Source organism: Rissa tridactyla, chromosome 8, assembly GCF_028500815.1.
Source record: "Rissa tridactyla isolate bRisTri1 chromosome 8, bRisTri1.patW.cur.20221130, whole genome shotgun sequence".
Taxonomy (NCBI): Eukaryota; Metazoa; Chordata; class Aves; order Charadriiformes; family Laridae; genus Rissa; species Rissa tridactyla.
Genome location: NC_071473.1, coordinates 11,097,837 through 11,125,515, shown reverse-complemented (window position 1 = coordinate 11,125,515; position 27,679 = coordinate 11,097,837). Strand labels below are relative to the sequence as shown.

Genomic DNA, 27,679 nt, shown 5'->3' with positions numbered 1-27,679 from the left:
CACAGCTGAAGCAGAACACAGTATGAACACGTCCAATGACACTTAGTGAATGCTTGTTGCGCCATTCAAAATGGTTTTGAGTGAGCTACTACAGTAAGCCACGTCTGTCTGTCTGTTGGCCAAGCAACATTTCTGGTCACTGATATCCCCAAAATTGAAACAAAATACGTACATGCATATTGAAGAAGGCATTACTGATTAACATTGACTTCTTGCACTCCCCGGCCAATACAGTCACCTTATTGGCATGCTTTTAAAGTATTAAACTATTAAAAGCCAACCCTCAAAATATGCTATTTGGATAATGAACACAATCCGATGGGTTAATGTATATGAAGTTACTGCTGCTGTACATTAACTGATCTCTAATGAAATTATCCTGAGATCTTTAAATTATTAAAATGTGCTATTTCAGTCAGAAACTTTTACACAGAATCTGTGTTAAGATGTATCACTTACCTGATAAACATGGAATGCATTAGCAGCTTTTCCACGCAGAAAGACTGAGGGAATCCAAACATTAATAAGAGCACGATTTGATCTGAAGAGAAGAGAGAAAAACTTCAAATAGGAAACCACATTTATGTATAAGAATTGCAAAGCAACTACCTCCAGTGATTTAGATAATGATCAAAGTGATCAACAAAGCAACTTAACATTTCAAATCGAGTATCAGAAAAATTGTAGTTCTGCCTGAACATTTTATACCTGCTGTATCTAAAAGTGTTCCCGAAAACTAACATAACTGAAAAAGAGCAATGAAAATTCTCTTTGTGGTTTTTTTGGGTTTGGTTTTGTTTTACAGTATGTATCTGGCAACATTTGATTATACACACAAAAACTATTCATTTCAACAAATGCAATATTTTGGTCCACAAAACACAGCAAAAACCCGAGCTCATTAAGTAACAGAAGAGCACTGCACAATTATGGAGAAGCTATTGCCATCCGCTTCTCATAATTCATCTCCAATTTTCTATGATTCAAAGACATCAGCAACATTTTCACCCCCTCATCCACAAAAAGCTAGAGATTCATTAGTCTGACTAATAAAGGCAAAACTCCAAATCACAACACTCTAGAATGATCTGGGATGACCAACTGTATTGTTTGTGGGTTTTTTGGTAGCACTATTGGTATGCATCGATTAGGAGTTAGTCTGTAAAAATGAGGAAGTCCATCATATTATGAACAGCATCTAGCATCTCTCAAAACCAAAGCAACAGAAAACTGTAACTTTTTGGTGCTTTGTTAGGAAACCAAGACCTAGTGCACTGAAAGAACACTCCAAGAGAATCTTCATAAATCTAAACTTGCATTCAACGTTATTAAAAACTACACTAGGGCACGGACTGTGCAACTCTCCATACTTTTTTAACAATGGAACACCACAGCTGAGAATTATTGGAAATAATATAGGAAAAGCAAATTATTGAATCTGTTTGTTTATTATTCTTTCCCATAAAGACAGTACAAAGAGAAAAATATGTGTATTATGAAACTTACATTTCAAAATCTGACAAACTCTGATCTTCAGATGTTTGACTCAAATCTCCAGGGACCTACATTTACAAAACAGGAAAAAATTCCCACACACTGGTTATTATGCTTTCATTTAAGAAAGCATAATATTATAAGGAAATTACAATTCAGCATTCAATTTTTAAATGCCAATAAAAGCTATTACTGAGAAACAATAAAAGAAAAATAAACAATCATGCAACAGGATTAAGAACATAATCACCCTTGCGAGTTCTTCATGATAGAATTTGCTATAGTTTTGTAAAGAAAAAACTGGGGTTTGTAAAAGTGTGTAATTTTGAAAGGTATAGAAAACACAGGAAAAAACATCATTATTAGGCCTTTATAAGCAAAATATGCTTAAACAAAGTACATTGTGTGTTTAAACAACTTATGGGAAGAGATGAAGCATATAAAAACCTAGTGATCACTTTCTTTTACAACCAACATTCCATTAAGATAAAGACACAGGATCACTTTATTTTATCTGTTTTCTTACAAAACGTTACATAGCTGCAAAAGTTGATAAGGCTGGCAATGATGGACTAACACCTGCAGAATCAATAGAAGTAGCAGTTGTGAGAAAACAAGACTGAGAGAGCATTTAGAGCTGAAACAGCAACAGCTTTTTACCTTACTTTAAAGCTAGTTAAATATAAGAGGATATCTTCTCTCCTTTGAATACTGTAAAATGTAAAGCATAGCCCAGAACAGTTAGTGTGTTCTGATGAAGAAAAACAGCTAAAAGTTGCGAACTTCCAGAGACAGCTTCTACATTAGTTAAATATTGGTTCAGTGTATCTCTATAATGTTTGTTGCATGCATATTACTGTTTTTCAGAATATTTGCTGCCTAAGAATCTTAAATATTGCTCATTATAAAGTAATATAGTTATTGCACAGTAATATAAAATTGCAAAGGAGACTAAAGAAAATCTATTTCCCAGACGTTTTGACAGACCAGCTCAAGACCTCCCAATACATGAGACCAAACTAAATTTTGCATTCCCAAAATTAAAGGAATATGGTTCAGCAAAACCAAAGTCATTCCTGCCAGAGAAAGGAAAAGAGGAAAATTGTGCAGAGCCAAGACAGCTCCAGGTCATATATCCAGGCCATATATAGAGTCCTGAACACCTCTTTTTTGGAGGAATGAGGTTGGAAGGGCCAGTATGACCTTGCTCTCAGTGACCACCATCAGCTGTTGTCTGCTCACAGTTCAGTCCGCCCACCAGTGGCAGCACACAGCCTGGCTTGCCAGCACTCCTGTGCCAGAGAACAGGCGTTCTTCTATCTTGCCTACAACCTGCACCTTCTCTTTGTCTGTATCTGAAGTGTCAAATCCTATCACTATATATATACAGTTATTTTAATGAACTTCTTGCATAAAAACCTCAAAAACAGAGTATGGACTTTGGAAATAAGAAAGAGGATGATATTAATGAGTTCCAGTGCTTGCACATCTATGTTGAAACAGGTTGGTTACTGATTTTGAGATGGTAATTGAAGTGTTGTTCATTGTAATGCAAAACACAGTGATGGAGACATTACATCAATGTACTTCCTCCTCCCCTTGAAAGCACATACTTTTTGTTTTAATATTCCTCTGTTTGTTGCAGAAGTTTTGAAACCCAATAACTACAAATTTGGAAAGACCATTGTCAACAATTCTTTTCTAAATTACAGCCATTAAAATTGATTATTGGCATTAAAAGGAAAAGAGAAGGCAGAGAAGAAACATGGAATCTATTTTTATAACAAATTTTAAATCATATACTATTTTAATAATAAAATTTTAAGAACTTGGCTGATATTTTCAAACAAGTCAAAGGGGGATCAAATATTCATATCCTACAATTTCTGGCAGCTATACACTTTATCAACCTTGAAAGTTCTAATTAAAGTCGACTGAGTAACAGATAGACTATCAACACAGAGTTTTGTTTACTAATATAGAATTAAAATGTAGCCACTTCTTCGGATAATGCAAACAATCTTTAGAACTGTTTTCAATTCACGGTTTCATTTTGGACAATAGCAACTAATAACAACTAGCATTTAGCTAGTGCTTAATAATATAGTACCTCTTCCACTTCTTAAAACATTTTAGGAATTAGTTTTCTCTTGGTATCTGATACATTAAAATATAGTATCGATATCTGGATTAGGATAAGGAGATACATGGTTAAAAACAAAATCTCTGAACTGGGACATAAAGCCCAAAATCTCCAAGTAAGGAAGTACCGCTATAATACACATGTGATTTATCATTTGTCATCTCAACACAATAATGTGATTGTTTCTATCTAAAAAGCTGAAAATTATAGGCGAAATCCTGCTTCACTAATGCTCACAGAAGTGTCATCAGCCACCTTACATAAATGTTATGATAAAATAGGCATGAATGCTTCCAGTACAAACAAAAAAGTAAGGAGCACTACCACATAATCATATGAACAAAGACAATCAAAATATGCCTCCCTCAGAAGATGGACAGCTATTAGTAACATTCTTGACTCCTGTTCCCTCCCTGTTAATTTTCAAATTTCAAACCAATCTTTTCTTTTAACACAAAAAGCCAAAATGAAGCAATAGTTGGTAGAAAACAATTTTATTGTCTGAATATATCTATTTTGCATTCAATTCTGCTAAAGAAAATCAAACACTATCAAAAATACCAAGTAAGGTGTTCTTGGTAGATGTGTTATTAGCTGTTATTTCTTATAAGCTAATATATATTTTATTTCATCACGAGTAATGGTTTTGATCTTATTCCAGAGTGATATTCTACATAGTAATAAACAAACACTTACCGGCCCTCTCAAATCAATTAATTCTTGTCTCATCTGGGACACAAGAGCTTCTTTAGCCATCAGAGCACGGTGCAGCCTCTCATTGAATTCAATCAGTTCCCCATGCATTTCAGCTACCTGAAAAACAAAGCCAAGAGATAATTGTGTTCTAAACTGAAAAAAAAACCCGCACTACATAACTCCTTACATGTATATCAACTTTTATTTATATTTTTTATTTTACCATACTCTCCAAGTACTGCATCTCATTGCTAATGCATTAGTTTGAACTGACCATTAAGAACAGACACTGTTATAATAATTTTGACTCATGCTTTGAAATGTAGGTTTTGATATTGAATTCAACAGGACAAAATGCAAGTCTATGTCCAATTCTATTCCTCTCAGAGGAGATCCTATAGCAACTGATTCTAATAAAACCCATTGTCTTCTGTTCTCAGTTTATTTCTTTGATAAACACAGCACTCAACAAACTAATCACAATATTTTGAACTGGGAATAATGCAAAATGCACGAACTGCACTAAACTTTGTCAATAATTCATGAGTAATATATTCTGCACTCTTATTTGGAGTTTTAAAAGGATTGGAGCTAGAAGTCCACTCATCCCAGGCAAATCTGTGAGGGGTCAAAGGAGCACAAATACCACCATTACGCTGTGGCACAAGTTGTTGTGCACTGGTAAATAGTGTGGCTCCAAGCGTGGCCTCTTTGGACACAAAGTCTAGCTACACCTGTGCTCTCCATTTTTGAGTCAGAGTGTCAAGAAAGCACGCACTGATGCAGGATGTTTATGAAAGTGAAAAGGGCTGGATGAAAAGTATACCAATTTACAGAGGAAACTATGTTTAAGTTGGTTCCCTTGCAAAAGAAGCAAGAAACTATAATTCAAATCAAGGTTCAAGATGATATTGCGCTCTTGAATTTTTCTTATACAGAAGTGTAAGCCTATAGCTTAAGGGGGAAGAAGTCCAAAAGGACAAGGGTTTCCAAATAGAAAAGGTCTAAGTAGTAGCAGTAATGTGTTATCATCAACAGAATGTGATGGGGAAACTAGCAGAAACAGGGAGCAAGGCTAAAATAAACAATATTTGCATTGAGCAAGATTTTTAGCTACTCCTATCAGAACTATTATAGTATAAAATTGAAGAAAAGTTTCAGTTATGATGGATGACCCACCAGTACATAAGATACCTGGCAAGGGAGTTCTCTTGAACTGATAATGCCACTTGTAGCCTTAGAGCAAAGAAATTTGAGCCAAAAACGGTTTGTAGAATTATTTTCACAGGAAAAGACAGACTCTTCAGAAACCCCCACTTTTAGAAGTTTCCAAGTAAATCCTCCCTATATGACTCCCCTATTAAAGAAAAGGAATACTGATGAGGACCAGTATCAGAGGGGGAGCACCAGATGAGCAGTCCCAGGGCAGAGCAAGAAAAGCTACAATTTTAACAGGAGCAGTTAGATGAAAACCGAAGCAGTGACTGCTTGGCCCCTCTCCCCGGCATCGCAGGCTACTACAACAATGTTGTTAAACATATTTTTCAGGTTACAGCAACTCTTGAAATGTATCCTCATACAGTCATCAAAAGCTAGGAGACTAGTAGAGGCAATGAAGTAACATTATGAAAGCACAGCTGAATAAAATGACTATCAATCCACTACCTTCAATGATAGCACAGGGACTTGCACTACTGCCAAATCTCTTAGGAGTTCATAGTTTCCCTTCCAGAGGCAGTTCACTACTATCTATGAATTCCATACTTTCCTTTTCTTGGATTACCACTCTGCCTTCTCTCTCTTCTCAGGGAAGTTCCCCAAAATAAAGCAGTTTAATTCAATTTGTTTAATTTAGTGCTTGCTTTTAATTCAGTGCTTTGTTCCAGACAACCTGTATCCTTCACATAATCAAAGCTAACAGAAAAAAAAGCTTCAATTTGACAAGCCAGAAGCTGACATAATTGATTAAAAATAAAAAATAAAAATACTGATACCCAAGTTGAACTTCAAGTATTCTTTTCCAATTTCTTTTTATATTAGAGGAAGTCCTTCAAATCCAGTAATTCATCAGCGTGGCATACATGCAAAAAGAGCTAAACTAAGCACAGGTATGATTTGTCTAGACTGATATATTTCATTAATTCTGAATTTACAAACTATCCTGAAATGCTCAGCAAATTACAATCTAAAAAAACAGTAACAGTAATTGAACTAACAACAAACTCCTTGTAATGGAACTATCAGAAGTACAAAAGCTAAAGATTTCACAGAGTGATTATTTATTTGTTTGCCTGATTATGTAAGCAGGTTTAGATTAATATTGATGCTTTATCTAACACATCACAATACAAAAAAGCGTAGAACACGTCTGAGTTACTATTTAGTTTCACTCCTCACTTTCTGAACTACAAAGGTTTAACATGGTATTACTGCAGTTTCAACAATCAAAAGTGCTTTTTAAGTTATTATTATTTATAGTGTACTAAAGCAGCTTTAGTTTGCTGCTTTTGTTTTTGTTCTTGTCAAGCATTTCTGTTGCAGTTAATCCCATTAGAAAAACTAACTTCCCAGACTCATAATTAGACTAGTCTCTGGCTCCTACTGATAAAAATCAGAACATTAGGATTTCCATGTTATCAGTTAATGACACCCTGTATTCATAGCTCAATTGTTCATTCAACATCAGCCTTGATAAAAAAGGTTCTTCCACTTCAAACACTTGCTAGTAATTAAGTAAGCTCATTTTGCGAAAACAAAAGATATCTAAATCCATATGAACTGCATTATGACTAACGTAGTAGGTGCCACTTAGCAAGCAGTTTTGCTTCATAAATTGCAAACATTTATGCACCAAATAAAATTGCCAACTGTACTAGTAATAATATAATGTCATTAACTCTGGATAAATTATTTTCCATCTGGCTTAAACACTCATTCCAGTTCAAGGTGAGGGGTGTAATATTTAAGAATATCACAAGCCCCTATGACTCAGGTTAATTTTAGCAGGTCATTGTTAATCACAGAGAGCCTGGGCTGGGAGGCAGAACTTCCTTGTGTTTCATATACAGAAAGACGCAATATGCTACTAGTTGCAAATGCACAGAGAAAAATCTGATAGTGGGTTGACTGGTTATCAAAAGCAATATACAAATTTATGAATGGATGCAAAACTCAGTAGTTTACATATCTGAAATCATGTTTGATATTTCAGTGCCTGTCTCTATCAGAAAAGCAAAATCCAAATTATAAGATGTAATAACTGACTATTTTCTCTCCTCTAATTTGGATGTCCTTGAAATAACTTTCTACTTGCAGACCCAATTAATATGTAAATTCAACAGCGCTCTCAAAACACTGGAAGTAATACAAAAATTTATAAGTGTCCCTAGCAAAGTTAAATAATAAAAAGAAAATTTAACAGCAAAAAACCAGCAAATCGCTTGTTATATACAATCAAAACAATAAGTTAGCAGGTATGTTACTTGCTCTCAGTGGAAGCACGTGTGTATTTTCCCCATGAGAAGATGCTCTTTTTCAAAAATCAACATTCTTCTATATTTTTCCCCAACAAAAATAAAGCCAAAGGTCTTCAAAAAAGAGCAGGTATCCTATTAAATATTAAGAATTTCATTTTTCTACAAGTGAAAAACAGTAAAACTCAAAATGGCAGACAGTTCAGACAAATCTATTGATTTAGCCATAAAATTCGGAGTCATTGTTTTCTTTTTCCAAGCTTCCATTTTGTATTCTTGACATTTCCATCTGCAGGCAAGTTACTTGGTTCAAGGCAGACTGAAAGATCCATTTAAGGATAGGGTTGGGTTTTGGTTGTTTCGGTTTGGGGTTGTTTTTTTATTTTGTTTGTGGTGTGGATTTTTGTTTGTTTGGGGTTTTCACTATAGCTACACAAAGTAAGCACAAGTCACAATTCATCAAAACCAGCAAAAAGAAATGTAGCTTTCAACTCAAAATACACTGGGAACTGTGCACATTAGACAAGCTACATAGTAATGCTTGCAATATTTCACAGTCTTTGTCAACCGTGTACCATAATACCAGTGTTTACCGATATTAATCCTGACATACAGAAGAGCTCTAACACACTGAACAGGAAAAACACTACTCTGGCAAGACCTGTGCCTGGCCAGAGAAAATGAAAGTAACCAGCAAAAGCAAAATCAGATACGCAGGATAATGAGTTTAATAAGTGTTAATAAGAGGGATAAAATAAGCGTTAACAAGAGTGATAAAAATCAGCATGTCTCTAGCTGCTGCATCCTTCCATGTATCCTTATAGCAAAAGCCAAAGCCCAAGATGCAAGATCTAAACAACAAAGTTCTAAACAAATCTCTGAACATTATTATGTTCCCCTAGATCCTTTAAGCTTCTCATTTCACACCTGGAGGAAGGTCTCACCTCATCTACTGTGTTGAGAGCACTATTCTGAATTACAACTCATTATCCTTTCACTAAGATTATCTTCATGAGCTAACACAAAAAATTTCAAATGTACAACGAGCATTTGTAAGGATAACCTGACATAAGCAATGAAGTAGAGAGTCAGTTACTATCAGACCACTTTTCATAAACATTCCATAGCCCACCTCCAAGAGAACAAGACCTGGAACTAAATTAATATTATTGGATACTAAAAATCATGGACTCAAAAAAAAGTAATTTGACACACCATAAAACATTATCTAGTGTAAATCACTTTGATTAATTAATTTTTTTCAAAAAAATGTTGACAGACTTATTTTTACCTACCAGGCTTTCCACTAGACCAGGTATTAACTGTCCTCCCATAACTTGCACAGATCCAACAAAAACACAGAGTGGCACAAGTTTTATATTTTGCTACACAAATGCAATTGTGGTTCCACACCTAATCCAAACCAATTGGTGAGCTCAGCTGACTTGACAGCGTACGGATCCAGTATTTATTGATGACTGTGGAACCACAAAAGCATAATAGAAATGTTTCTTTTCTTGCTTATCACAGTTTTCTCATTGTTATCCCCCATATGCCATGTGTGGACCACAACAATAATCCCACACCATCAGCTACACCTTTTGGGCCCCAGTAGTCCCTTCTGGGAGAGGGCTGCTTAAAGTCACGTCAATCTGTGGTTTCATTACTCCACAGATATTAATTTGTTGTCACTTATGCCCTTGCTAGTAACTCACAGTTCCTAAGCTGCTAACCTTCCTTTTTTTCTTTAAAACATGATAGATTAATATATTATGGTAACATATTCAGCAGTTGTTGCCATCCTTAAGATGCACCTTGGTGTTTGCTGTGTCCAGGGTGAAGGAAATCTTCAGTAGTGACCACAAAATACTGCTGCTCTTCATTCATTTCTGTCTACACTATGTGCAGGACTGTCAATCAGATGAGGAAACTGATCTGAATGAAAACACCTCGAAAATATTTTTTAATTCAAACCAGATTTTCAAACAGTTTGCACCATGGACATAGAAACTACTGTTCCATTACAACTGTGGAGTAGGTTCCCTGTGATACAGAAGCAGGATTCAAGCAACATATTGGCTGCTTAAATTGATTTGATAGCATGTGTTTAACAGGAAGAACTTTGTCCGTGTTTTCCCCAAGTATGCGATTTGATATAACAAAAGATACTACCTCTTCCTGAAATCTTGCCTTGACAACAGCTACCTGTCACAGTTAAAATACAGTGGGTAAAACAAGAAATAGACATGGTTCACCATAAATGCCACTGTTTTTCCCTTGTGGAACTTGCAGAAGAGACAACTTAACACCTACCACAGTTATTTACCATTAACTGAATGTAAATAGCAATGACTTAGAAATAAGTTTGTTTGTAAAGAAAATTAAAAACCCTGACCAGTGCGCACATTAACAAATGGATCACTGATTGAGCGTGTGGTGATTCATGGGCACATCATTCTTGTCTCAGAAAAGAAAACTGTTCATCTTACTCAGCCAGGACTGGTCTGTCAATGAGAGAGATGCTGTACACAACATTCAGAGAACTATATATTCTGTTTCAAGAGTTGCACAAGAAAGAGTTCTTGCCAGTTCACTTTGAGTACTATTGCACTTAGTAACTTAAAGTGTGCATTGCACACCCTTGGGAGTGAGCGGCCTACCTGAATTCTTTTCCTTTTTTTTATTTGGAAATAAATTCTTACTGAGAAAATAAATATACACATATATAAAAGCATATTTCACAATTCTTATGAAATAAGACAGATTCCTACAAGAACTGCAAAAAAAAAAATCTACCCTTGTGGCAAAGTGCACTGGCCAGATGAAATAACATCTCACTGTATTTCAGTAATAGTTTACCTGACAAAAGCTACAGAAGGGCTTCCACAGAAAAGTGCTGACCAATTTACTAATTTAAGATGTGATTTCCATACTGACCTCAAACACAAATAACATTTAACAGCAAGGCTGCATGTCATGGTAAGACCTTTAAATAAAAAGATAAAATAGCTATTTACAAAAGTATCACTGTCTACTGATCTCATTTGCCTGCTGAATAAAATCTCATGCTGGACGCAAGTACGCTAATGAAGTAGCTGTCATGAATAATATGACTGTCAGAAGAGACACAAACAGAAGAGATCAAACTTGCACTGTTTATTCAATGCTAACAAGAACCAAAGATTTTGTTGGTTTGTTTTACAAAAGGTTATTTTTCAATTCTCTCCTATGAGAGTTAAATCTAAACAAACAAGTGCTATTATTTAATAAGTGTATTTGTAGGCATTTTAATATCTAGGAGGAAAAAAAAAAATCCATGTCTTTACAGAATCCTGCCAAAGAACACAAAACTTAACTTCATTGATTTCCAATAAAATGGGTCATGTAGTTCAATGAAATGGTGCTCAGAGAAGTTTTTAACTAAATTATTTAATATTTCAGAGTTTATTTCTTAAAGAAAGTCTTCTTTTTATTCTTGTCTTAGAATGTCATTAACAGGTAAGAGCACATACTGTTAATACAGTGAAAGGTTCTAGGTTTACCAATAGTTTGTAGAATCACTTGGGGATCAAAAGTAATAAAAGAACAAATCAAAGTGATTTTCAGAAGAAAAGTATGAGAAAAAAAAAATATGACAAGCAGCCAAACAATCCTTCGTAGTCAGAGTTGTTTTTTTTTAAGCAGGTAACTAAGTTGCTCTGTGGCTGTCACCGCCTTTCCACATAATCATCTCCTGTTAAAGAATAAGTAGCACTTTATGCAGACATTACCAAAATTGCTATACCATCAAAGTTCCCCACTTCAGGATCTTAATTTACGACATAATAAAGAAATTCATTACAGTATAATGCTACCTGTTATGCTAAACTGAGAGACAATTCTACAAAGATGCTGAGACACACTGGTGAAGCTTTTAGTGATTTAAGGTACCTTCCCTGACCAGATAGCTTACTATGCGAGAAGGGATTTTGTAACAAAAAACCCAAACCTCATGTATTGCATCATGAACAAAGCCATATTCTCACATTTGAAAATCCTCCAATATTTAGAAACTTTGATTATCTGATAATATACTACTGAAAAATTCTTAGTAAAAAATAAATCTGAGCAAGATTAATTTACATCGTAACTCCACATTTTTTAAGACTGAAAGGCTTTTCGAACTTCCATTTACTAACAATGACAGCAGCACAAAGAACGTTAAAGAAAGTCATACAGCTGCTTTTCACATGATACTATACTATTTCCTTACTCCACTTCAAAAAAAAACCAAAACATCAAAAGGTCAAACATTTAAGAGTGTTTTAAAAAGCCACCTTACCCAACTACAGTGATACATGCCACGATTAGTTCTTTTTATGTAATTGCTGTCTCAAAAAACCCCTCTCAATACAGCTTAAAGTCATTTGAGCACTTTGAAATGAAATTGAGGAGATTAAAGTCAAAAATCTAGAAGGCAGTTTGAGTAAAAATAATCACTAGCACACTCTTGAGGCTTCAGGATGCAAGTGGATGACGAATTACTTGTTCAACAAGGAAGAACAGAAGGCATGAAAATACACAAAGTGAAACTCTCCAGAATGGTGAAAGCTTGGCTTAATATCCAAAATTACCATTTGTAGACATTGTTTCAAATGTTTGAAACAATTCAGCTTTTCAGAAGAGCTGCCTAATTGTTCAGAAATTTAAAAAAAACATTAAACTTAACCTTTTTGACACGTCAGATCTCATATCTAATATTCAAAAATAGGCTCTCAACTCTAATCTACTGAATGTACTTATTCGAACAAAGTGATTCACATCTTGAGTTCACATGATCGGCATATGCACCTTCCATGTCGGAAAAACAGTTTCCCAGCCTCACATACCAAATGCTCAGAGATCAATTTGTACAGCATAAAAATACAACAGTACACTTAACACATAAAAAGTTAAGTCTGTGAGATTTAGGGAAAGGTACAAGAGTATTTTCAAGTTAATTAAAAGGCAAACTGCAGGCTTCTATGGCACTTTACTTTAAATTCCTACTGCAATTCCTAGTTAATTTATGTAGAAAAATTCCGACCCTTAGAAACGTTTCTTGTACAGGCTTCTACAAGGAAAGCCTTAGAGAGCTGGAAAGGATACTTTTTTAAACTGTTTGGTTTGTCTCCAACATTTCTGTAAGAATGAGTGTTTCTAGAGAACAATAAGGGATTAATATATTGTGATACAAGTTTCAGTTCAAAAGCCTGTTATTGCAGCAGAGGAGCTGGTCTCCTCATTCCCCAGTCTGACAGGAATTGTCTATGCCAGGAAACTGAAAATGCAATTGTCATTTATTGAGTCTTTAACAGAGCTCTCTTGTAATACAATTTAGTACATCATGAGCATAACCTACAATTTAACTTTGATTAAATGTAGGTTAAAGTCCACCACTAAAATTACTCTTGAATTGAGTTCAAAAATATCAAAGGCTGAAACGGCAAAGAAAGCTGAAGTCAGGCTCTCTCCAATAACATATCCTACAATGATTTTAAACACATTTTATTATTCATGGCTTGAGAGTTGTATAAATCGATCTACTTTCTCTTCTAAAACAAAATAGCACTCTAGTCCCAAAGCACATGACACTGGAAAACACATGGGAATTGTGAGAGGTATCCGAAGACCTATCAATACCCCAACAAGCTTTGAATTGGGGGTTTAGAAGAAACTGTGGTAACCAGATAGATTACTACTTCTAAGGAAATACACCATGTAAAAAAAATATGCAGAATTTTTACAAAAATTTCTCTAACACTATTAAGTGTAACATTTAGTAAAAAGTTTCTTTAAGCTTCTTTATTACTTCAGAATTTTCAGTTGCAACTTTTCTTTATCCACTTGGTTAAATCAATTGATTTATGGATCTTCAGATCTTCTATAGATTTATAGACTTCAATATCCTGATCAGCTACCAAGAAATGCAAGGGAATCTTTGTCTTCAGTTGAAATAGTCTACCAGGCACAAAAATAACAGCTACTAAAACTTCTTAAGTCCAAACATTTTTCAGACTCAGCTCTAGCTGAATGGAACTGCCAGAACCACATTCAAGAGTGGTTTCTATCCTAATCCTCGATTTGGAACACAACACAGGCTAGCCTTTGAAAATAAGACTTCACATTTTTCATTTGCGGAGAGCAAAAGGAGTAATGACTCTTGGTAAATACATGTGTATTTTTACAGGCGTTACATCCTATTTTGAGTACGTTCTTACAGACTAGCGTGACTCAGATGCAAACTTTCTCTTCTGGATGTGATTTGCAACAAGGTTTTCCAGTGGTTACATCCACTGCTGCATCATCAGTGCTACTGCTAACACTGTCTTCCACAAACTCAGAAGCGTTACCAACAAATTCCTGAACATGCAGAACAAGCTTAGTGGAACTAAGGAGGATGCTTGTAAAGCTGAAAGAGATTTTACCTGTGTTCTTAATTATGATATTCTTTTGATAGGTACAGAACAGAGGAAAGGAGTCAGAAGAACCCAACCAAATGTATGCATTAGGGAGAGAATTAGTTTCACATGGTCCTATGAGAAAAGGATAACCAAGTATGAATGTTTTAGAAGAACTGTATTAATCTCTTTGATGCATGACCTGCATTTTCAGTCATCTTCATGTTAATCAGTTAATACGAGTATCCAATTTGAGAGTATTTTGGGCAAGAGAGAGAATTGTTTTACTTTTTATAAAAATGTTCGTTTAATATTTAATAGGAGATATGGGTATTAGATATTAAATTCCATTACTTTTGTCTGGAAATCATTTGTATTTAAATTTAGGATGAAACCCTAATGTTTCTTTTTTTTTTTCTTTAATGAATTTTACGTTAGTCTTAAAAGTGAATCTTGCATTAAGAACTTTTTCTAACATGGTCATTATCAACAGAACTAGTAGCTTCCATCGTCTGTTTCCATACTGCCGTATTCAATAAGCTATACAAAAATGAAACACAGTTTGGCAATCAGAAAACACTACGAAAGCACAGAAAAAGCTACATATTTCAGTATGTCTGCATTTTAAAGCTCAACTGAAACAGCAATGGCTGCAATTTTGTACTTAACTTATACAATACCTGAAACCTATTGAGTGTGATGCTTCCAACTTCACCACCACCAGTTATAACCTTAAGAAACTTTTTTATTTATTAAAACCTTCATTTTATACCAAAGTATAAATGTGTACCTTTGTTAGGAAAAGTATTTTTAATTATCTGAATTGCTTTAAATATGCTTTGAAGTTGAATGAACAAATTTGTATTTTAACCACAGAAGCCTGAAAATTAAATCTTCCAATTTTTTTCTTTTTAAAGGAGCAAATCAGACTTTTCCTTTACAATAAGGGGGAAAAAAAATAACAACTAAGCAAAGGAATTATTTACAGCTTCAAATGTTATGTTATGTGATTCTATAAAATTTGTGCAGTATAAACTTTACCTCAATCAATTTTCTTTCATAAGAGCTGGCTAGTTCCTCATTGTTTTCTACTTGCTTTTGCTCTGGAACAGTAAATTCACCATCAGTGCTCCAAATGTTTGGCAGAACTAAAACAAAGAGATACCTCAAATTAAAATGTTAAATTACATAAACACCTAAGACAACATGTTCAGAAGTAATAGCTCTAAAAGAAACAGTTACTAGAAGTATCAAAATAGGATGTAATATTAAACACTATTACAAGTACTAAAGTACAAACGCTGCAGGGAGCTTTCTAGTTAGCAATATTTAGACAGGTACTCTCAACAGAAACAAAATCCAAAGTAAAAGCATTTGGCTGCTCTGTGATTACAGCCACCTAATATATGTAGGCAGTAAACAGCAATTCCTACCCAAAGCCTTTGAAAACTAAGCCTATGCTTCTCTTTTAAGTCTTTTTTCTGCTTCTCTTCCAAAATATCATTTCATATTACTTGCACAGACTTCTTAGATATCATACAAATTACAGAAAATAGGGCTGAGAATGGACATTCCATACCTCATCTGGTATTTCATGTTTTGGCATGAAGCAGAATCAGCTGTAGTTATTTCATTCCTGATAGTTAATTGGCTAATTTATTCCTAGAAACCTCCAATAATGTAGATTTCATGCTTCCCTGCACAATCTATTTAAATTTAAGTATTCTTCTCAGAACGGTTTTCTTGACAGCTAATCAAACTTCCTTCAGCTGCCACTTAAGTCCGTTACTTTTCTTACCCACACTGAATAAAAAAATACAGTTTATTCTATTCCTGTTCCTAGCTATCATTTATGTATTTGATGATCACTTTAAGGCCTATTCTAAGTAAGTTTCCTCTTCCCCAAGCTACACAAAGTCCAGTTCAACTTTTCCTCACAGATTGTGAATTTCTAAAAAAAAAAAAAAAAAAAAAAAAAAAAAAAAAAAAAAAAAAAAAAAAAAAAAAAAAAAACAAAAATCCAAACAAGTTAGCACAGATAAAGTAAACAAGCCATAACAAAAGAGGGGGTTAACAAATACTTTCACCATTTTTCAAAATCTAAACTATATATACAACTACTATCAGGTAGATAGAAGACACCATAACTCAGCTGACTAAATAAATACTCTTGAGCCTGGGAACTGATTTTTGCTTTGAGGAAGATTATATACATTCAGAAGTTTATTATTATTTTTGGTGAATTTTGAAAGCTATTTTAAGAGCTATTTCTTGTAAATCTTTCTTGAAATTCTTCAGCCAGAAACTTCTACGATCAGCATTTTCATATACATACATAAAGAGGTCTGAAAAATGGTACACATCGAAGTCTTGCTGATGGCTGAGAAATCAGGATGCTCATTCATTAAATATTTAAATACCAGTATCAAACTGCCCAGCCTATGGCAGTGATAACTCATTTTGAAAACTGGTATGATATTCTGAACTTGACACAGTTCTGACTCTTGGGCAATTTATTTATAATCACATTTGCTGAGTGTTTTTTTAAGTCACCGCAAAGCAAAGTATTATGCTGAGTTTCATTTATTATTTTAGGAAACTATTTAAAAGCCATGCTCAATAGCATCTGATCTGATTATTGTAGCAAACACTGATTCCTCCCTATTTATAGTCATAAAAATAACAGCAGAAGCTCAATTTATTTTGACTCTTTCAAAAAAGTTTCACAGAAAGTCTAAACACATAGCATTCTAAAATCTACAATACATTTAGGTCTTTTGTTTTGATACCATTTGGAAGAAGATTAATCATCGTTGAAATTGCTCATTATGATAGGACGGCAGTGAAATTAGTTGTATGCAACAGTTTATGCCTCCCTGATGAACACAATTTCCTAACATTACAGCAAAAGAGGACAGCTGGGAGTTTTCCGAGTTTAAACAGATCAGAACTCCATGGCCCTGTCTACATGTAAGGCTAGTTAGAAGCCAAGAACCTCTGAGTGTGTAAATTAATATATAAGAAAGCGGTAAGAATTTTAGCTTAAAATGACAAAAGAGGAGAAAATAGTAGTTTCTTCATCCTATTTGCTTCACAAAATGGTCACAATCTCAGAACACAGTAAGAAAACAGGTCTTGCAAATATACTCTGTAATCCTTTGAAGCATGTAAACTAATTAAGAACAAAATGACGTAAGACGAAGTTATACCACAATTGGAATTCAATAATTTTCCTTAAATTACACTACGATATATGTACTGAAAAGTACAAATACCTCTTTCTAATAAATGCAAGTATTCTTAATTATGAAGGCTCATATCTGAAAAACAATGAATGCTTACGATGAGATACTGCAAGTTACATATATAAACCATGGGTGTAATAGTTTCTCTAAATCTGGTAAAAGAAAAAAAACATTGTTTTGTTTCCCTCTCCTTTTTTGAATTGTATCTAAATACATTCGTTCTGACAGATTATTTGCATGCTTAAGTACTTCTTTTGAGTCAGAGGCCCCACTAATACTAAAATTCCACATAAATCTCCAATGACATGTAAGAAAAAAAAATTCATTTTATAAAAATACAACGTGTGAAGTTAAAATATAAGAAAAATTATTACAAATAGTGCATGTAGATGAAATTTATTCTGGTCAATACTGATAAATATTACAGAAAAATACTGTGGATTGATTAAATATCCTTTGAGCATAAAGCATACACGTATTCATTTTTAGAAATGTTGGTACCGTTCCATCCCCCCTTTTCATCTATAAAATCTGACCATCCTACTCAGTTTCTATTCTTATCACTCACTAATTTGCATAATTTTAACATGGCAGAATATAGCTAGCCTAGGAATATTTTTTTTCTTTTCCTATAATTACACTCATCATGGAAACTGTCAGTATCTAATGAAGGATAATTTCTGCTATTATAAGAAGCTTAAGCGATGGTTTTCGTGAATAATTCTTAATATGAATCACTACACTCCAGCAAAGTCGGAAGTAAAAACATGTGTTCTCACTAACAAAAATCCTTTCAAGGATGAATGAAGTTTTTAAACTACAGATAAGTAGAGTGACTAGCCCTTGAGAGAAGAATTAACGTCGTACTCATTCATACAGCCACTTACATGACCACAATATTGACAATTAAAAAAAAAGAAAGACGGTGCCAATTTGTGAAAAGCCACCTCATCTCTCAAAACACCTTCTGCAGTCAGTGGAAACCCAGGTCCCACCAGAAGATGATTCAGAATCAAGACTCCAAGTCATCAAGTGTCTTGGACACTTTTCTCACCACTGCCCACTGAAGAAAACCAGGTAATCCTATTGATAACTTAACTCGCTATCTTTCAGATACAAAATCTGCTCATTAGAATCAGAGCAATTAAGCAAAGAAAGTGAAACGTCTGGTCTTAATACAGAATCTATTTCAAACAGTCTGCAAATACTGATCTCCGAAACAACATTAACAGTATAATCTAGAGATATTAAACTTTCTCTTCTCAAAATAATTGTTCTTATGTTCCAATATCACGTTAACTTTTAAGTTATTTTTAAATTAAGTTTTCATCTGATAGCTTTTTCTGGAAAGTTTCTTACTGAAAAAAAGTAAGACCACCTATCTACCAGAAAATGCACTGTAAAAATATGTACAAAAATCTACATTGGTATTTTCTTAAAAGAAAAAGATATCAAATATGTTATTTTCGCTATTGGGAGATAGTACTCTATCACGGTTGGAAGAGATGAATAAGGCTTATCATTATCTCTTGCTAACCCACTTTCATATAAATGATTTCATTTGCTTTGATGAAGACTTAGCAAGGAAAGCAAAGACTTCTTGATTGTTTCTACTCAGCAGTAATTTAATAGTATGCCATCACATAACATTCTTTTTGTTTGATATCAATCTGCATTACAAAGCTGTTCGCAAAACAGCAAATAGCCCAGTCAGAGATGCATCAGGGACAGTTCTCATAGAAACAGAACTGCCATCTTCTCACATGCTGATATTTTCCAGTAGAGGGAGGTCTGATGTCATACTAGGTAGCATGTGGAAGTGTGAACCATGTCCTAAGCCACACTAGGACTGTTTTGTGTGGCTTAAGTGTTGGTTACGGACCAAGGCTTGCACAGGATTGAGTGTCTGGTCATCTATGCATTCCAGAATCAATCAGAAAAGAAAAAAACACAGATTCTTTAAACCAGACACATGGCTGTTCACTGGTTATTCTTTCATTGTCAGTTTTTATACAACTCCAGGAGTCACTTCCCATCATTTGCTTACTATACCTCTGCCTCTAATAAACTCTGTCTCAATGGTAGCATACAGAAAAACAAACCCTGTGCACGGATTATTTTTATTCCCTTCATTTTATCCTTACCTTCCACTGTTTGCCCTTCTCTTCTGAGCATCTGGACAGCGCCTACATACTTCTTAAGTTGCACTTTCAGTACCTCATTTTCTCTGTTCATAAAAAGAACAGAACAAATAAATATTATTATTTTCTCAAAGCAGAGAGAAGCCCCTTTCAATGGAAACAAATATACTACCTGTAATAATAAGCTTTAGTTAAGTTGTGTCAGCAGGATGAAAAAAAAAAAATTACTTACACATTAAATAACACATCAACAGCAGAGTACCAGGAAAACTAGTTTTCCAGGGCCACATAAACACATCAGTGAAATAGATTATCTCATAAGCAAAAAACATTCATTAACTGTTTAATTTAGATTTTCTATACTATACTACACTAATGGAAAAAAAAATGACACAGTCTATCTAAATCAACTGTCAATTAAAAAAATAAAGATGGGATACTAGACAAGGAAATTCTGAACAGCCAGTATAAAATTAGATAATCATTTTCCTAGTTGTCCAAGTATTTAATGTCAAGCAAATAAGAATTCAGCTATAGAAACAGACTTTATCACTGTAGGAAAATGACAGCAATTCAGCAAGGTAACATTTTTCCACATATCATTCCTAAATAAAAGCCGTAAGAGAAGAAATTAAGTTAATCACTTTGACTGTTATATTTCAGTGCCTGTGCCCTTCTGATTTTTCTTTCGGAAGTATAAGTATTCAAACCAGGTAGTACCATAGCTCCACCTAACAACATTAAGCACCTTAGTTTACATTTGAGAGGGAAATAAAACAGATTCTAACCAAAAGAATTTTAAACAAAGCTGACAAATCGCATGTCTGAAAAGTCAATTATCTGTTTAATCCCATTCAGTTAACTAAGTACGACAGAAGTATTTATACAGAAGAAACATAACTAAAATGTGTTGTAAGACAATGAATGCAGACAACTTTTACTCTTCTTTAAGACAACATTAGGATAGAAATATCCAGGTGCTACAGGTGCAGCACATATCACATACAATAAACCCACAACTGGTTAGACAGAAGAGAGAACATGGACAGGTCAAAATCATGCCAGAGGAGTGTTACAAGCTCTAGGAATGATGAACCCTTGATATGTAACAGATTACAGAAAGCTGTAAACAGATTATACACAAAAAGGTAGACATTTTATTTATGAGAATTTATTTATGAATGAGAAGTATTCAGAAACACATGCAAATATATTTTATGGTCCTTATCGTACTATATATATACTCATACACACAAACGAAAAAAAAATATATATAATATATACACACACACGCAAAAATAAACTGCTGTTGTGAGCAATGCCACCATATTCATATATAAAAACCCTAGACTAGTACTATATTCATATTTCTATGGATTTCAAATCAGTTTTCTGAACTACGTAACCTCAATTTTATTCAGTCTGTTAGTAAGAAGTTGCTAAATAATTTAGAAGAAACTATTGATTACCCAACTATCAAATTTTAACGAGGTCCTTGATGAGTTTATGATATTTTTCATTTCCTAGACTACAAAGAACAAGTCAGTTTTTCCACCAGAAATGAACACTGATATTCAGATTAAAGGGGGAAAAAAAGTCAGAAACACAGTTTAATTCTATCTACTATATTGAAACAAGTCTAAATAATTCATTAATGAAAAATATATTCAGATGACAGCTAGACAAAAAGCTTTCTCACCAGAAGTGTAAATACATTTGCATGGAAATAACTGTATACAATTACAATATATTGAGGTTTAAAGATTCTCATGAAATAATCATACGCCATCTCATTTCTACATTTGAGAATAGACTCAGTGCCTTCCGTCTGTACTGAGACAGCATTAAAAAAAAAAATCCTTTTTTTACTATTGTGGCTATCAATGTAAAATTGATACAGTACAAATGAACTTCAGAAAGACTTTAATTCACTTAAGGTTTGTGATACAAGACTGAAATTCAAAGTAGGATACTATGGCCCAGTCACAATTTTCTAATATGCCTCTTTATCAACTTATTCTTTCTCATTCTTTGACATTTTTCTCACTACTACTATTTAGCTAGATTCCAAAGAGGGCCCATCCTGATTTACATGAATTTATATAGCTCTTTTTATCAGAGCATGTTTTAAAAAAATAAATTAGCAAGCACTCACTAAAAAAATCTTTAATGACTTCAAGAGGAATTATATCAGATATCCATAGCAAGTATTTTACAGAAAGAGAAACTCACGTATAGGACTTAAGGGTCAGATTTGCAGAAATTCTTGTCGAGCTGACCCAACAGTGCTACCTATTGTTGAGGATGTTAAATACTTCTAGGCATAAGTAAAGCATAAAACAAGTTCACATTTTGGGAAACATATACCTGACTTTTATGCATATAATGAATGAAAAGATATCATGCAATATTACTGGTATATGCATATCCTTACCAAGAAATTAATTCATGCCAGGAAAAGTAGCAACTGTTCCTTAAGGACTCTGATAACAGAGAGGATGAATGTAACAGGATAACAAGCAGCCTGTTCTCACATCAATGGGAGTACAGTGGAAGAGAGATGCTATTCACATGGAATGCAGCAGTGGATCAGCTGCCCTGCTGGGACTTCTGCTGTGTTCTTGAAGAAGGACCAAGGCCCTGCAAGTGAAATCTCCCCCACCTTCCTTGTGCTCTAGCATACCGTTTAAAAACTATGGGGGCACAAGGGGAGTTGAAGGAGGTTGGTTATTTTCCAGTAATGTCCATAAAATTTCTGTAAGAAATAGTTATGCTTATTGATGCGTGTATACGTACATGAAGCACAGTTAAAGTCTACTATGCAAGTCAAAGTAGACACATCTTATGTATGTCAAAATAAGATTTCTGGCTGTTAATACAAATGAATACCAGTAAGAAAGTGTTTTAGAAGAGCTGACTTCCAAACATTTCATTAAAAGGTTAAAGAACAATATACCTTTAAGTTATGATTTTTGTTGCAGAGGAAGAGGCCTTATAGGACTTATTTTCCTATACCTTAAGATAAAAAGAAAAAAAAAAAAACCACATAACTAATTCTGGAAAAAGATACAGAAATTCCTCTAGTGCTTCCATAAAATGAGCATGGTAAGACAACAATTTGAAGAAGAGTAGTTTCTCATGTATCTCAACTATAAAGGCCTGAAGAATACCATAATTAAGTTTCTGGCACAAACACCAGATACTAACAAGTGCTTTCTGTGGAGCTTGCTCCTAAAACTTGTCTTATTTTTAAATTCAGGGCTGCAAAAAAAAAAAAAAAAAAAAAAAAAAAAAAAAAAATCCAACAGATGTCTGTCGTGATAAAAACTCAGTATTTTAGAAAACACTATAAAGATACCATCTCCAAATAATTTTAAAAATTACATTAAACTTGAGAATGAATTAAAATAAACAGTGTACAGCAAGAATATGTAGAATCTATATGCAGAAGTTGGGTTAGATGACTTCCAGAGAAGTCTTCCAACCTGAACTACCCCATGATCCTACTACTAGCAGGTGAAACATGACAATTAATTGTCATAATATACACCCTAAATGAAATAAGAAAAATGAGAACTATTACTTATAGAAATGGAAGTTGAACTATATACAATATAATGAGATTATAGTATAAAACCAAGCTCTGAAAAAAAACTGTGACAAGGAATGATGTGATAAACTTAACTGCTTGTCGTGAAATACAAACACCATAAGCATGATCAACTGAAAAGTATTCTCACGATAGCTTTACAACATAGACTGTGCTCAAATCTAAATTATGCTCTATCTTAGCACTGATATTACATCTGAAAAAGCAAAAAATGGCTTTATGGATAAGAAATATGAGGAAGTTGTTTATCTTATCTCACGTTTTATAAAATGGTTTTGTAACTGTGACATGTCACTGACTAACTAAGCAGGGAACACATCATTGAATGTAGGAATATTCAAATTAGTTTTCAAAAGCAGGGACAAGAGATATTTTTTCTTCTCCCTAAGAAGCTACTTAAGGTAGTGATGCAATCATTTCAAAATGCTCAACACATCATTTCACCCATCACTGAAGCACTGTGGCTCTGACGGAAGTGTTGTAAAACAGATTAATATAAAATGCCAAATCCAAAAGCAGTGTGGCTTAAATAATACAGACACTAGATAAAAGGAGTCAGATTAAGTTACGAAATGTACAGTAAACAGAAGGTACATAAAAGTATAAGATAAAGCATTGTCAAATTCTCATCCCCCATTTCCCTACAGAGTGCATTATCACCTTCTCTTTCTATCTGCTTTTCTTGCTACAAAGCCTGTCCTTTGCAAAATGCTTTCCTCCAACATTTCTGAATATAGTCTAAGAATATGCAATCTGAGATTATCCAATTTCACAGTCAACTTCAATGAATTTCTTTGCCTCGCAAAGGGATGTAATAGTATTCCATACAGAAAAAAGAATCTCAATTAAAAAAATTTACCACTGCCAAGAAGCCACCGGCACAACATAATCCATGCAATTTGAGAAAGACTCATTGACAAGGAAAAAAAAAAAAGAAAAACAACAAAAAACCAGTTTATAAAATTATGCTAGAGAGTCTATTTAATCTATTCTATCGGAAGGCTAGGAAATAGGTTAAATGCTGAGACTGCTCCTTTTTAAACAATATCATAACTGTTATGAAAGAGCTATTCAAATACTTTACATGGAAGAATGAGATTACCACTACTTGAAACTAAAATGACGTAAGAATTTTTCCATTTTTCGAAAAGAACTTTGGAAACTCAGAAAAATTTCTCTAAGTAAGCTAGCATTTTGTCTAGGAGACCAGAGATGCTTCAGAGAGTCTAGGAGACTAGCCAAATAAATCAATTTTGCAGATATCCAGAAGCAATCATTTCAACACTGACTGATGTGTCACTGAAATTCGTGTTCTCAAAACCTTCAGGGAGATATTTACGTCAAATTCTTCACAAGAGCTTTGGGGACACATAGAAATAGCATCTCTCATAATCCAACGCATATTTGTGCATTAAATTACAATAGTCAGATTGTTACTGAATGATTTTCCTTGCCTTAAGATGTTCAGAATATTACAGTTGAGGAATTTTTTCTACTCTGGTCATGTGATCAATTGTCTTCAAGGTAAACAGTGAGATTTCACTATTACAAAATATCTGAAACTTAGTTTCCTCTCACTCACCTAGTGTATATGCAGCACTTACAAAGCATTTCATAATATTTTTTTTATTTCAAATTCTTCAAATTATTCAGCTTGCCCAAATTCCAGGTTTAAAATATTATTTATTAAAAAAATTGTACGACTCCTACTATTGCAGTAGCATCACCTACAGTGTACAAAGTGAACAAACAAAATAATTTAGAAGAAAAACCTATATTCCAAAATAACTATATGCAAAGTTTCTTATGTGCTAGAAAATGAGCTGCAATGAATCATTAAAGAAATTCATCCAAAGTCCAAAATAACCGGTGACACAATGATTTTTTTGTACCTAAGCAGCTCCCAACACTGTTTTCGTCTTGTGCCAAGGTAAACTGACTTTTAGAAGAACAATCAACACAACATACCCAGTCACTGTAGCACTAAGATAAATTAAATAAAAGTCTCTGTAATAATAAGAAAAATTAAATAAACTTGTTAAAAATAGCAAGTTAGTCTAAGTGAGCATCTCTTTAGATCCTGTTATAAAAGCTCCATATCTAGTCTTTAAAAAGGTATGTGCATGACAAATATCTGATTCACCCATATGTCACTGCAAATTCTAAAACCGTGGGGGAAGTGAGTCAAAGAAATATGAATATACAACTCCTATACCCTGAAACGTGAATATTAAATGATGAAGTATTTGCATTGTCTCGATTGCCCTACATCACATGAATGTCAAACCCACTTAGGCGTATCTCTCCTTCCCTCAAAGTGAGTAGATCGGTATGATGTGTAATCAAAAGCAGAATTAGTACCATTCTAAATACTTTCTTTTTAAGAAAGCTTTATATTTATCATTTTCAGATACTAGTTCTGCTATGCAATAAAAAGCTTATAGAATCTCATCTGTGGTACTTCATGACTGACACTAGGCACTCTGCACATGCAGAAAACAAACACTTCTCTTTGTGATAAGGCACAGATTACTAATCTTGTTTAACATTCAGGATAGGTTTGTTGTTTACTATACATATGATGTGAATCATTCCCAATATCTTAGGCATCATAGGTTACTCCAGAGCTTATTTAGAATTGTAAGAAGAAAATCAGGCTATTACAGGAGCATTTGCCTTCAAAAGCCTTTCTTAAGATAAATCACATTTATATAAGGGGAGAGTTAAAATTCTTTTCTTTTGGCATAGCTGCAGCACAAAGTCAAGCTGCAGGCAAGTCACTACCAGGCCAAGGTTGTTTTAACACCTTCATTAGTGACCTGGACACTGGGACAGAGTGCATCCTCGGCAATTCACCGATAATACAAAACTGGGGAGCAGCTGATACACCAGACGGTTGTGCTTCCATTCAAAGGGATCTGGACAGGCTGGAGATTTGGAGTCAAACAAACCCCTTGAAGTTCAACAAGGGGAAATGCAAGGTCCTGCATCTGGGGAGGAATAGCCCTAGGCACCCATACATGCTGGGGGCTGGAAAGCAGCTCTGCAGAGAAGGATCTGGAAGTCCTGGTGGACAACAAGCTGACCACGAGCCAGCAATGCACCCTTTGCAGCATAAAAAGCCAACAGCATCGGCACTGCATTAGGAAGAGCACTGCCAAAGGGTGCCAAAGGGTCACTGACAACACCATTGCCCAGAGGGGTTGTGGAGTCTCTATCTGTGGAGCTACCCAAAACCTGACTGGAAATTGTCCAGAGCAACCTGTTCCAGGTGACCTTCCCAGAGCTAGAGGGAAGCAGTTGCACCACTTCAGAAACTGGTACTGTTGATACTGTTTGGCAACGACTGTTGCTTATGATACAGTGGTTGATAAAGCCATGAAAACCTGACAACAGGACAAGAAAAAAACATCAGCCCAAGGAAAACAAAATCATGCATAAACAATCAGATAGAAGGACGACAGATCGGATGGAAATGTCACTGAAGAGGATGGATAATCCATTATTTACTACTTACATACGTGAAAGTACATACAGAACGCTACCTGTGTCAGCAGCAGCCGACACATATTCTATATAACTGAAATCAATAATTAAATACATAAATATTCCAACTCAATTTAACTGACACTAGGATCTGACTGACGTACGAACTTGGGAGGAGATGGGTCCCCATACTACTCTCAGTGTGGAACTATATAAGACATGTACCAGAGGAAATACTGTGGAATAAAGTTAAAATGAAACAGTCTCCAAAAGTCCACACTGGCTCTAGATCAGACAGCCAGAATCCCAAAAATCTATCTTCTGCATTTTTGAAAAAAACCCTACATTTTACACATTCATTAAATCAGACATTTACTCTACTAGAATGAGCATTTCATTATTCTGGGACAGCAACATCAGCCTGTTCACAATAAACAATGACGCGGTGTTCCCCTCTGTTCCCCACACTGTTCCCCTCCTCACCCCCTTATATTTTAAAGCTGTATCAGATTTGAGGTTTGGAAAATACTGTTTGCAGACAGCACCAGGTACTTTAACAACATTAAGAATATCATATACGCAATAGAAGGAAAAAAACCCAGGATCTTTATATTGTGATTTGTTCCAGACTGGACAGACAGCTAGACCAAGAATCTCCAAATTATCAAGTAAAATAAAAATTAATTTAAAAAAGGAAAAGGGAGGGAGGACAGAACTGGGCAAAACAGATATAAGAAGAGAGAAAAGTCTTCTTACTTTACCTTACACATATGAGAGAGATATCGAGGTGCTGGAGCGAGTGCAGAGGAGGGCAACGAAGCTGGTGAAGGGCCTGGAGAATAAATCTTATGAGGAGCGGTTGAAGGAGCTGGGACTGTTTAGTTTGAGGAAGAGGAGGCTGAGGGGAGACCTCATCGCTCTCTACAACTACTTGAAAGGACATTGTAGAGAGGTTGGTGCTGGTCTCTTCTC

General features: G+C 34.5%; 1 protein-coding gene across 8 annotated transcripts in view; it reads right to left on the bottom strand.

The window, feature by feature from the left end:
* SNX29 (sorting nexin 29) overlaps positions 1 to 27,679 on the bottom strand; it is a 130,706-nt gene that overhangs the window by 62,421 nt on the left and 40,606 nt on the right. For 7 of the 8 annotated variants that reach the window (XR_008468167.1, XR_008468166.1, XR_008468169.1 and 4 more), the window contains exons 14-18: positions 19,615 to 19,697; positions 15,267 to 15,373; positions 4,334 to 4,450; positions 1,507 to 1,562; positions 460 to 541 (exon numbers count right to left, since the gene is read on the bottom strand). Coding sequence is in view for 4 of the 8 variants with exons in the window: in XM_054212575.1 (XP_054068550.1) it covers positions 460 to 541; positions 1,507 to 1,562; positions 4,334 to 4,450; positions 15,267 to 15,373; positions 19,615 to 19,697 (445 nt within the window). In the remaining 4 variants the exon portion in view is untranslated. Of the gene's footprint in view, positions 1 to 459; positions 542 to 1,506; positions 1,563 to 4,333; positions 4,451 to 4,489; positions 14,361 to 15,266; positions 15,374 to 19,614; positions 19,698 to 27,679 lie in introns of those variants that run through there. The other variant, XM_054212578.1, reaches the window with a different exon arrangement.